This window comes from Colobus angolensis, unplaced genomic scaffold (assembly GCF_000951035.1).
Source record: "Colobus angolensis palliatus isolate OR3802 unplaced genomic scaffold, Cang.pa_1.0 Scaffold98, whole genome shotgun sequence".
NCBI lineage: Eukaryota > Metazoa > Chordata > Mammalia > Primates > Cercopithecidae > Colobus > Colobus angolensis.
The window spans coordinates 5838444-5851553 of NW_012123820.1; the positions used below are offsets into that span (position 1 = coordinate 5838444).

Sequence of the window (13110 nt, forward strand, 5' to 3'; positions counted from 1 at the left end):
ACTACTAAGGATACACCTCCTAATCTCTAGGACTCAAAGGGAGAAAAATTTGTTTTTAGTATCACGGATTTAAACTTAGAGTACATTTTCTTCATCAAAACTAAGTAATAAATGGTAGTTAGCTTCAGCAGCACATAATATGCATTTACATAGTTATATAAATATAGTGGCAAAACAGTGTTTTAGGATTTAGAATAAAAAAGTATATTCAAGGTTTCAAATAAATCATGGAAACACTTATAAAAACCTTGCATTCAACTCATTTAACAAATATTTACTGAACAACTTCTATAGCATACACCGTGATAGATACTGAGAATTCAACAACGAATCTTTACTTTCATGGAGCTTACAGCACTAAAAATTTCTTTTAGTGGTTATTTAACAAATAATTATTAAATACTTAATAGATGTCAGTTCTCTGGGTAAATGTGAATACAGTATAGTTCCTGTCATAGAGGACCACATAATCCAGCAGTGGAATGACAATGACATGTAAGCAAGAGACGGTAAACCAAAGTAGTATGCATATTCAGCATCTCTGATGGACTTTTTTCCCCCTCTCTTTATTTAGCAACTAAGAAAATAATATTGAGTATTTTCAAGTTGCAATGGAAGTAGCAGGTATTATAGAAATTTGGCATACTCTAGCCGGGTGCAGTGGCTCATGCCTGTAATCCCAGCACTCTGGGAGGCCGAGGCAGCCAGATTACGAGGTCAAGAGATGGAGACCATCATGGCCAACAAGGTGAAACCCTATCTCTACTAAAAATGCAAAAATTAGCTGGGCATGGGGGTGCGCACTGGTAGTCCCAGCTACTGGGGAGGGTGAGGCAGGAGAATCGCTTGAACTCGGGAGGTGGAGGCTGCAGTGAGCAAAGATCGCACTGCTTGCACTCCAGCCTGGCGACAGAGCGAGACTCTGTCTCAACAACAACAACAAAAAGAAATAAATTTGGCATACTCTAAAGGCTTCTTTTTAAATATTTGTCCTCCTGCTTTTTTCATGTAAGTCTACTGGGACAAAACTATGCCTTATGTATCCTCTTTCTTAAATCTAGGCTATTATAAAAGATTGTGAAAGAGTTTAAACTAAAGGTATGTCATTCTATTCTCCTCTTACCTGTGTTGTGATACGTATCTACCCATCCGCCATCACCATCATCTTCTTCAATGATAGCTTCCAACTCATCTGAATATTCCATCTGTTTGCACCGCTTATAGCACGGCACTATAAAAAAATGGTAAATACAGTTACTAGCACATAATCTGCTAACCATAAACCCATTAGAAAGAAGAGCTTAGTCCATAAAATAGGATGTTTATACCACCAAAATACTAAGTGAATATTATGTTTCACTTTTAAAGGTGATTAAGAGTTACATTCAGCCCACAGACACAAAATTATTTGGCTATATTTACCTTTTCCTAAATAGCTTTGTCAGAAGACAAGCAGAAAGTCTCTATTGGGAATGTTCTATGCATTCCTTTACCATGATGGTCTGTGAAGAACAGCAGGCTGAAGTTCAATGTCAGTCTAATGAATAATAATACCTTATTTTAATGGCTTTACTCTCAGAACATGGAGCTACCAGCTGTCATATTCAGTGGTGGTAAAGGTGACCTCTTGTTTTTAAAGCTAAAGCAACTTTCAATATAAATTTTATAATTCATATTTAAGTTCCAATTATTCACAATGGATAAAACAGTTTAAAATCCACCAACCTTCTGATTTTTACTTCTTTATATCACACTAGTAAGTTGTTCATACAGCAAATGTGTCAATTAACAGGCATTATTATTCACAAGCCTAAGATTGGGTAATTACATGGTAAAAGCATTATGGTATAAAGTCAACAAATTGCTTTTTAATCTCCTGATTTTTTTAAACAATCAGGATATAAATTATCAGCCTTTGTAAAAAGAAATATACTGTAGAAAAGAAAAAACTGTTTTGTACACATTATTTTCCCTTTCCTATAATGAGTAAATTGGAACAGAAATCAATGTATTGTTCTGTGATTAGTTAGGAACTATAACAACCTTTTGATGTTGTTTTTAAATTTAACTTCATAAATAAAACATTACCTGTTTCCACCAGGCGTGGTGGCTCAGGCCTGTAATCCCAGCACTTTGGGAGGCCAAGGCGGGCAGGTCACCTGAGGCCAGGAGTTCGAGGCCAGCCTGACCAACATGGCGAAACCCTGTCTCTACTAAAAATACAAAAATTAGCAGGGCCTGGTGGCAGGCCTGTAATCCCAACTACTTGGGAGGCTGAGGCAGGAGAATCGCTTGAACCTGTGAGCCGAAATTGCACCACTGCACTCTAGCCTGGGCAACACAGCGAGACTGTCTCAAAAAAACCAAAAAAAAAAAAAAAAAAAAAAAAAAAACACTACCTGTTTCAAAATATTTTTGTGCTCTTCTATGACACAACGGGTAATAACATCTTCAGCTCTGCACTTTCAGCTATCATAGGTAGTATGAATTACATTTTCCATACAAAATTGCAGTCTAAAGAAGATTAAAATCAAATACCTAGAAAGATTATTATGAAGCCAACTTCAAAAAAATCCACTTAGAAGTCTAACTTTCCTTAGGGCCTTCTTCCTTCATATCTTGACAACTATATGTTTTTGGCAGAAAGAAATAACAGAAAGAGGAGATAAAACCAAGGAAAAAATTTTCAAGCAACAGAAAAACCCAGAGCTTCATTTTAATATACCTCTGTGCAAAATTTATTATTATATGCAACATAATTCTTACCATTTTTGGTTACCAGAAATTGTTTGCCTGTTGGTAGGTATGCCTTCACTTTCAATTCTTCCCCTGTAGCCCTTTAAAAACAGTGAAAAGCACCAAAATACAAAATATATTTTAATAGGCAAATATAGAGCAGAAAGTATCACATATAAATCTCAAAATGACATAATCCATACTTCTCAGAAAATTGGTTTAAAATTGATTTGGGAAGGATTCCATTAAGTAAATATGTCAGGGCATGGAAAAAAGCACAACAATAATCTAAGTGAAATATGCTGCTCCTCAGTAAGTTGTAGCCCATTGTATAATCTCTCACATTTTTAATCCTAAAGTACTGCTGCTCATCTTGAGAACAAGGCAGAAAAAAAAGCTGCAAGACATTATGTAACAATGTAGGTGGCTGGCAAAATCCCTGTTCCTATCACTGTATTAAAATCAGAACTAAGAGACAAAAGATGCTTTGAATCATAAAATGACAATATTAACAATTCTTGAAAACAAAAAACCCTTTCATTGAGTGCTTATTAAGTATAGAATTGAAGTTTCCAACATGTTATTTTCAATTAGTCTTCATAACTCTAAACAGTAGAAAATATAAATATCCCATTTTATAGTTAAGTAAACTAAAGATTAAACAGATCAAGTTGCCTATGATCACAAAACTAGGTGGGAGAGCAAGGATCAAAGCCAAGTGACTTCAGGGCTCCTACTTTTAAACACTGCTCCCTCTGTGGGGCAGAGCCAACTATCTACATTTCTGAGCTGCTCTGGCACCTCTTCTTAAGAATTTGTGGGTCATCTGAAAATGGTGAGAGGTGGAATGGTATGTGGTGTCTGTCACAAACATATGAGCATAAATTTGGAGTTCTGCTGTCTTTTCAAGCTTCAGTCTAAAGTTCAAACCATTGATCTGGGCACAAGGTAAAGTCAGAAAAAGCCCTAAAATTATTTGACAGTCTTCTAGGCTTCTTTTGACTAGTGTCAAATTCAACAAAGTCATGGCAACACCTGAAGTTCTAAGGGAAGAGTTAAAATAAGTTCATAATAGCACTTGTGCACACGAAAGTATAAGCATGAAGGTATAACCTGTCGCTAGCACTGATTTAAAATGAATTTTTCCTTTGGCCTAGCAATTTAGCCAAAAGTGTGGACACTAAAGTGGGGTATAATTGAGTTCCAACTTACAGTAAAATTATTTAAATCATTGTAATTCATAAAATGGAATAAAACTACTAGTACCTGCTAAAAAAGAGATCCTGGCCATATATACAGGCCCCTACAACAATGCTATAAATCAAATACCTAAACTACTTAAACAATTAAGCTGGTAGAACAAAGAAATCTCAAGGCTTATCATATTGAAAAAAAATCCTAAATCACTTATTTTCACAAAGTGAATATTATTGTAAACATCATGTCCCTATTTGACTTGAAATACACGTAAATTATAGACTAGAACCTAGCTAAATATAGTTTTAACAGAATACCTGGAATATAGAAAAAAGAAAAACCTTTATTAGAGAGCTTCTATGACATGAATTTAATTTTAAATATGGAACGGAAAACACATGAAGGAGAGAAAAATACATAAAAACAAACTTGAAACTTTAGTCTTTTGGTACATAAATAATGCCCTACAAAATAAAGAGTAATTGAAAAAAGCAGTGACAACTGTTTCAGCTACATGTTAAGTACTAAAATGCAGGAGAGTAACAGGCCACAGATGAAAGAGCATTTCAAGGTCTTTAGATATTACGAAAAACATTATCAATTGGAAACTTGTTAATTATAGAATTCCTATCTCCAGTCAAAACTATACTTTTCAACTACAACTGAAAAAAATTTTAAGAAAAAAAAAAAAACACATAACAAGTTGAAGCACCTACATCCAAACAAGGTGATAATTCCAAACAATTCTAGTTTAAATAAAAGTTCTGCCAATATTTCAGCTACCAACACGAATTTTTATCACGAGTACTTGAAAGTAATAAAACATTGTGATTATTCAGAATATTTTAAAACATAGATTGTGAAAACTGCTGAATTGCTTAAAGTACTTTAGTAATTAAAATAAAAGCTATTAAAAAAACAAAAACTTAAAGCCTCTTAAAAGCAGACTTATAGTGAAGGCCTTAATTGGTATCATAAACCTTTCTTTTAGCTTTAGCTAGTTTCCTAAAGATGGAGCATACTTTTGAACCTAATGGAAAATGTTTATGTCTTATATTTTAAAGAAAATAAAACCGCAAAATCTCTGCATTTATTAATGCCACAAAAATGTTCAATACATTTTGTTAATTTGAAAAAAAGCCTGTTCAATTTTTTTTTTTTTTTTTTTGAGACTGAGTCTCACTCTGTCACCCAGGCTGGAGTGCAGTGGCACCATCTCGGCTCACTGCAAGCTCTGCCTCCTGGGTTCATGCCATTCTCCTGCCTCAGCCTCCCAAGTAGCTGGGACCACAGGCACCCGCCACCACGTCCGGCTAATTTTTTGTATTTTTAGTAGAGATAGCGTTTCACTATGCTAGCCAGGATGGTCTCCATCTCCTGACCTCGTGATCTGCTCTCCTCAGCCTCCCAAAGTGCTGGGATTTCAGGCATGAGCCACTGCGCCCCACCAAAAACCCGATCAAATTTTATTAAACTATTTATTATTCAACAAACCAGAAGGTCAGACCTAGACACTATAAAGAAAAGAAATAATAGTAAAGAAGTAAATGCATTTTTCTCAAATAAGTCCACCTATTGTGCTAACATAGTAAAATAATGTAGGTACAACACCCACTTGTTCTTCCTCTACTTGAGTATCACTGCGGGCACTGTTTAACAGAAAAATCTGCTGGGAGTAAGTTAAACTGGTCATTCTAATTTTCATCCATCAACCTGTTTTGCAAATTGCTATAATTCTGAAGCCATGCCTTTTACTAATTTTCTATTCTTTACTCAATATTACTTACCATTGCCATGTTGGACAGTGGTGGACTAAGTGATCTCCAGCTGCCACAAACTATTCAGGATTTAGAAGTAATATGAAAAAAAGAAAAAAGAAAAATCAAACATCACTTAATGTGCAAGGTGGCAAAATACCAAACTGATGGCCCTAGGTAACACTGAAATCCAGTAAGCAATTAAAATATAAACAGCACCAAAGCTGCTCTACTAGCCTCAAGATTTATTTTTGATTATGACTAAACCGCAACATTTTCTAACGTCCATAAAAAAATTCAAATTAATGTTGGAAGAAAAAACGTCAAGTGCTGTTTTTTAAAAATTCAGTTTTTATCACTGGATTAAGTAATGCCAAAAGCAGTATCATGAAATTGATAAAGGTAAGGCTATCAGATTTAAATTGTCAAAATCCATTTTAAGGATATAAAAACGTAGACACATTCTTGTCAAAGATTGAAAATACAATAAAAATCCAAAAAAATTACTAAATAGATACAAGTCTATGATGTAAATCTACTTTATTATATCACAGGGCACACTTCTTCCTCTTTTATTATTTTTAAAAATTTAAGTAATTTTGAAAGCTGTTTTGCACTCCTAAAAGAGAAATGCAGTGCCAAAACAATGGGAAAAAATTAGAAGCTTTTTGGTCTCACTCTGAAAACACCTACAAAATTAACAAATTGAATCCTCTAACAAACCTTAGGCTTTCTAAGTGGGCTGAAATATTGTACAAGTTTTTGTTTTTTTTTCAGAAATAAAAACCAGATTCAGGGAGATAAACTTTAACTTTAACCATTTGAGAATTATCGAACATGAGCTGATCTTACTGGCTAACCGAAATCCTGCTTATTTCTGCGGGCAGAAAATTTAAGTCTGTTAAGCATAACTGCCGTGTTCCAACTCAAGCAGAATGCGCATTGTCAGGCCTCCGACTCCAAGCTAAGCCATCATATCCCCTGTGACCAGAATGTATACATCCAGATGGCCTGAAGCAACTGAAGATCCACAAAAGAAGTGAAAATAGCCTTAACTGATGACATTCCACCATTTTGATTTGTTTCTTCCCTACCCTAACTGATCAATGTACTTTGTAATCTCCCCCACCCTTAACAAGGTTCTTTGTAATCTTCCCCACCCTTAAGAAGGTTCTTTGTAATTCTCCCCACCCTTGAGAAAGAACTTTATGAGATCCACCCCCAGCCGGCAAAACATTGCTCCTAACTCTGCGGCCTATCCCAAAAATCTATGAGAACTCATGATAATCCCAGCACCCTTTGCCCTCTTTTCGGACTCAGCCCACCGGCACCCAAGTGAAACAAACAGCCTTGTTGCTCACACAAAGCCTGTTTGGTGGTCTCTTCACAGGGACGCGCGTGACACGCGTATACTTGCCAAATTACTTCTATTTCGCAAAAGCTCTAGCTTAAAATCTTGTATCGTTCATGGGTTTATTACACAGCAAAAAATTACAAAATATTTAATCTCTAATACCTTTCTGAGAAAGTATGTCTACATAAAATACTCTATTTTGAGCATACCATTCTATCAAATAATTCTAAGAGTAACCTCTTTTAAGATGAAACATTAACAAGATACAGCAACTGGATTCCTGACTTTGTTTCTGTTCTTTTACTTCAAATAACCTTATTATTTAAACAGCTTAAGTAAACAGCTTAAAGACAAAAACCAAAATAAAAACAATAGTCTCTTCCCCAAGTTTTGAGCACTTTGAGGTCACTGCAACCAGATGCTACATTTAGCTCTGTGGTTATCAGGAACTAATTTATTACCATTAAAAGTAGTAATTTAACAAAATGAAAGCAAAATAAATAATTAAAAATTCTTTCACTGTATTGCCTTGAGGTAACAAGACAAACATTTTGTCTCATAGTCCCTACAGCAGCTTCTATTTAAAAACAAGAACACTAGAAGGCAAGAAAAACGAAAAAAAAAAAACCAAAAAACCAGACTTGCACTGACAATAAACACATGTGTATATCTGCCCTCATTAGCAATGGCCATCATTACTTGCTTCATGTGTTCAAATAATATAAGATTCAAATTTCTAAATGATCAATATTGTTTACAGTAGCTTTCTCTTAGAGACTAAAAATGTTCTCTTGTGATCTTTATTATCAGTATATAATACTGACTAACTCCAACAAGAATCAATGTTTACATCTTGGTGAGCAATCCCATTCCTCAAGCTAACCTCAATTAATAGTATTCTATTTAATCAAATCATACATACATCCAACATTAGGTTTTCCTTTTTTTTTTTGACAATACAGTATCAGATACTAGCTGCTCCTCTTTTTAAGCACGATACTGTCACACCTCTGAATGAAAACAAAAAGACAGCTGATGTCTGACAGAAACCCAGAAACAGTAAAAAGAAACAAATGAACAAATCAACTCAGTATATAATATTTACACAAAGCAAATGATGTCTTCCCATTTCCTTCTCCAGGCTCATTCTACTCTAGCTCAATCCTGTAATTGTGCTCTATCCCAACACTGCATTATGTGCTAGGCACCCAGCTGGGCTAATTTGGCCTTGGATTTTTTTAGAGGGAGGAAAATTCATAAATTGATTGATGTTGTAATTAAGTAACAGTTATTTATTCTAGGATGAATTCCTGTTTTGAAACTGCTTAATTCCATCCAATGACCAGGGACTTGCATCTCTAACTGCAACTATCTATTCAACAATTAGTCATCTTCACAGAGGAAATAAAACCAAAGAGTGCAAGAACAGCATACTTCCATCTCCACTCTTGATTTCAGATAAAGAGCCATGGTCAAATTACACCTGCTTGGCAAGAATGTTAATGATATCCTTAAAAATCAAAACTTAGTTTTATTTGGCATTTGAGGTAATAAAACCTATGGCAGAACAGGAGCTTTACAGAAGGTCTAGCCCACAACCGTTATTTTATAGATGAGGAAACATGAAGCCTCGGCAGGTATAGCATAACTGATTTCCTCATTAGGAGAAATTACAGAAATAGGTCTAGAAGGCAGGTCTCCTAGATTCTTTCCACACTACCATGTGTCTTCACCAAAAATAAAAGACAATTTGAGATAAAAGATCAGTTAGGCAAACCATTCTTTTTTTTTTTTTCCCCCTGAGACGGAGGCTTGCACTGTCACCCAGGCTGGATCCAGTGCAGTGGTACCATCTCGGCTCACTGCAAGCTCCGCCTCCCAGGTTCACGCCATTCTCCTGCCTCAGCCTCCTGAATAGCTGGGACTACAGGTGCCCACCACCACGCCTGGTTCATTTTTTTGTATTTTTAGTAGACAGGGTTTCACTGCGTTAGTCAGGATTGTCTCGATCGCCTGACCTCGTGACCCGCCTGCCTCGGCCTCCCAAAGTGCTAGGATTACAGAAATGAGTCACCGCGCCTGGCCAAACCATTTTTAAAACTCACAAGGATTTGGAACTAGACAGATTCCATTACAACTGAAAATTGAAAGATCAGTTAATTCTCTAGCTTAACACCCTGGACCTTAACAGCAGCAGCCTCATCATACAATGAGGCTTAAAAGGTTTGTTTCAAAACAGTGAATAAAGTTCTATTGCCAATAATAGGTGTTTTCATTGACAGTAAAAAAAAAAAAAAAAAAAAAAAGCTTAAACAGTCTTTTATTAAGAGCAACATAAATCTGATAAAACCATAACTATTCATAAAATTGGTGCCTGAAAAGGTTTTTAGCCCAGTTATTTATTTCTCCAGGGACAACAAAATACACTAAACAAAAAACAACTCTTAAGATAAACAGTATCTAAGTAGTGAGCAAAGTTTTCCAATGAAAAGCATGAAAACTCACATTTGATGTAGACAGAATCAAGACACCACAAACACTACAGAACTTACTGCGCAGCTCAATATAACACCAATACAAATGAAGGATAAGTGACATAGAACTCGTTTCGATCCCTTCTTTCACCCTCATTTCTAAATAAAAAGGAACTACAGAGAAATATGAGAAGTGGCAAACTGACGGGGAAGTTACATCTTTTCCTGTATGGGAAGTAGAAATTCCCATAAATCACAGTCATAAAACCTAATTTTACTCAAATCAAAATTAAAGTTCGAGATGTTTCTTATGAAGCAGAAAAGCCACCTAGTTTAATATAATTGTAAAATAAAAGGGCTTCAGTATTATCTTCAGCACTCACCTCTTCTGGGGTAATTACACCTGTTTCCTTAAACTTTGATTCCTAAAAAAAAAAAAAAGCAAAGACAAACATTATGTTTCACTATCAATTAAATATATTTTTGGGGCAATTATTTGCCTGGTGCCCTTCCAGGCAACGGAGCACATGCAAAAAAAAAAAAAATCAGTCTATCTATCTAGTCTATAATCTATCTATCTAATCTATTTACCTACCTCCCTCCCTCGATCAGAGTTATAATAGAGTAAAGCTCTATGTAGAAATATTCCTTTTTTTTTTTTTTTAAGACGGAGTTTCGCTCCTGTTGCCCAGGCTGGAGTGCAATGGCGCTATCTTGGTTCATGGCAACCTCCACCTCCCGGGTTCAAGCGATTCTCCTGCCTCAGCATCCCGAGTAGCTGGGATCACAGGCATGCGCGACCACGCCTGGCTAATTTTTGTGTTTGAGTAGAGACGGGGTTTCTCCATGTTGGTCAGGCTGGTCTCGAACTCCCGACCTAAGGTGATCTGCCCGCCTCGGCCTCCCAAAGTGCTGGGATTACAGGCGTGAGCCACCGCGCCCAGCCAAGCTCTATGTAGAAACATTCTAAGATTTAAATAAAAATAAAGCCTTTCAGCGATTCTGTGAAATGAATAAATATCTTTATTTTAAAGCACAGCAAAAATGTCTTAAAGATGTTTAGACATCTTACAATTCAGCCAGTCTTATTTACACTGAATAATGTTAGAAACCAAATCTAGAAATCATTTAGCATTTTCCCCTAATTCTCATCTCCACCAAGATATTGACACACTATTCTCTCCTCTAAAGGAAGGATGCTATAGACTAAATTTTTCTAAACTTTAAGTCATACGTAAGATTTTCTGGTAGAGTCTACAAAAATGAAAACACTCATTTATAAACATTATTTATTCAACAAATGTAAATTTACTATGTACCAGACACTATTTGAGGCAGTGGGGATATTTAGGTGTGAATAACAAATACAAATGTATTCTTGCCCTCATAAGGAGTTTCAACTCCAGTTGAGGAAGAAAAGCCAAATGGTAATGAGTAACATGTCATAAAGAAAAATGAAGCTGAGAGGAATCTGTGGGGTGGCTGGGGAGAGATGGTCATTTAAAATAAATTGGTAAGAGAACAAAGACTTCACTGAATAATGACTTGAAAACCTCAAGGAAAGGAACATGTCATAAGGCTGTAAGTGCGAAGCGCGTTTCAGATAGAGGGAAGAGCACATGCAAAATTCCGAACCAAGAGTGTGCTTAACGGAATAATAAAGAGGAGATCAGGTTAGCTTAAGCAAGAGCAGTCAGGGGATGGAGTAGGTGAGACTGGGGCCTCTACCAATTAAGCAGAACCTTAGCGATGATTGTAAGAACTTCAGTGTTTACTGCACGCACATACTCCAAACAAAACATTATTTTTCTTAATTTTTACTTGCTAGGAGAAGGCTATTACTTATTTCCTGAGGACTTTGTTTTTTCTCCTTGACCTCCCTTATCTAGCAGGAAACTAAGGATTCTCTCTGTAAACAACAGTTTGCACAGGAGTATCAAGGAGACGGTCATTAATTCTCTCCTTTTTACTAAAAACATAGATCATACATACTGACATGCTAACAGTTCCTTTTCAGTTTGGTGAGCAAGTAAGATGACTCCTGAAAACTAATTCTACATCATAAATTTTACATTTAATTTGGGCAGTCTCTTGCTCCTCTCTCCCTGAAACTAAAAAGTTGTAACAATGGTGTATTATTAAAATACTGTATACCTAGGTAGATATGATATTCTGAAAAGTTACCATAATACGTAAAAGCATTTGATTCAAATGTGAAAATTATTTTCCAATCTTAGTTTGACTGAATAATCTTAAAATGACTTTCACGGTAAACAAATGTAAGCAAAGCAACAGTTGAAATTCTCATTTATAATCGTTGGTTTATTTCTTACTTGGCCAATAAGTTATTCTTTTAAAAGGAGTTTTACAAAAACGTATTTAAAAAAGTACAGATCAAATATTTCCCTTTGTCATGGAAAGGGAGCAAAGCAAAACTCTCCACTATTCTTCTTAGTATATTAGGGTATTTCACCCCCACATTGAGACTGGTACATTCTAACTGAAAGCTTAAAAACAAGTAGAAAAAAAAACACAAAAACTAAGCAAGAACTTCCCATTAATTTACTATTATTGCTCACTTTTCAGAAAGCAAAAATGAAGTTACAACAAAACACAACTCCAAGAGTTATAAAAGCGAAGCTTGAAGGCAGTTATAGAAATTTACTTTTGAAAATAAAAAAATCAGTTACTACCGTAACAGCTAATGCGTCACAATATTTTACTTTAAAAATGCTGTACTGCTGCCAACATATTTTAAAAAATTATACAGCCGGGAGGATCAAACCGTGCCTTGTTATCACTAATAATCAGTTACGGCTATCTGAAAAGCTTGGGAAAAAGGTTTTGCTCGTTAGATGGGTTCAAGGTTATCGAATGAGATAATGTTGCCAATTTCACCTCGTTCCTCTGAAACCTAAACGAGTTGGGATCCCAGTCACAACTTACCCACTACAGCGAACTTTCTATGAAACTTAAAGGAAAAGTGACATATGTCAAACACTGCATTCATTTTTTAAAAAGAGAAGCAAAATCCTTGTTTAAAAAGGCTAAAAGACATCCAGGCTTCGGATTTAACGATCTTCAATCTACTCGGCCGACAAACACCCTTCCAACCCGACGTACACGATCGCGCAGACTTATGACGGGCGAAGGCAGGAATACGCACAGAGCGTCCCTCCAAGTTTACCCCTGAGGGGTCAGAAAGCCCTAACGGACAGCCGGTTAAGACTGCGGATGAGGGCTGCACGTTTCCCTGGGTCCCGAGCCCTACCGCCTTCCTACACCGGCGGGGACTCCTGCGGCGACCGATCCCTGAAGAGTCGAGCATGTGCCTGACAGCCCCTGGCAAGCCCGGCCTGGCTTACCTTGAGGACCGGGGTCAGGTACTCAGCCACTTCCAGTGCCTTTCCCTTCACCGTATTAATCACATTCTGCATCCTGGGGCCGGAGTAGCGGCCGGCCCCGCGACGGGATGGAAAGTGCAGCCGGGTCAGGGGCCGGGGAGTCAGAAAATGTCCTCGCTGCCACCGACTCGCATCAGCACCCGGCTGGCAGCACCCGAGGGGACGGGACGCGACGCGACGGGACGGGC

At 36.7% G+C, this 13110-nt stretch overlaps 1 protein-coding gene across 1 annotated transcript in view; it reads right to left on the reverse strand.

The window, feature by feature from the left end:
* ATG3 (autophagy related 3) overlaps nucleotides 1–13110 on the reverse strand; it is a 28027-nt gene that overhangs the window by 14652 nt on the left and 265 nt on the right. Inside the window, exons 2-6 of the mRNA XM_011932784.1 lie at nucleotides 12884–13066; nucleotides 9902–9943; nucleotides 5721–5770; nucleotides 2767–2837; nucleotides 1124–1231 (exon numbers count right to left, since the gene is read on the reverse strand). Of these exons, the coding sequence (XP_011788174.1) occupies nucleotides 1124–1231; nucleotides 2767–2837; nucleotides 5721–5770; nucleotides 9902–9943; nucleotides 12884–12955 (343 nt within the window). The 5' untranslated portion in view covers nucleotides 12956–13066. The remainder of the gene's footprint in view (nucleotides 1–1123; nucleotides 1232–2766; nucleotides 2838–5720; nucleotides 5771–9901; nucleotides 9944–12883; nucleotides 13067–13110) is intronic.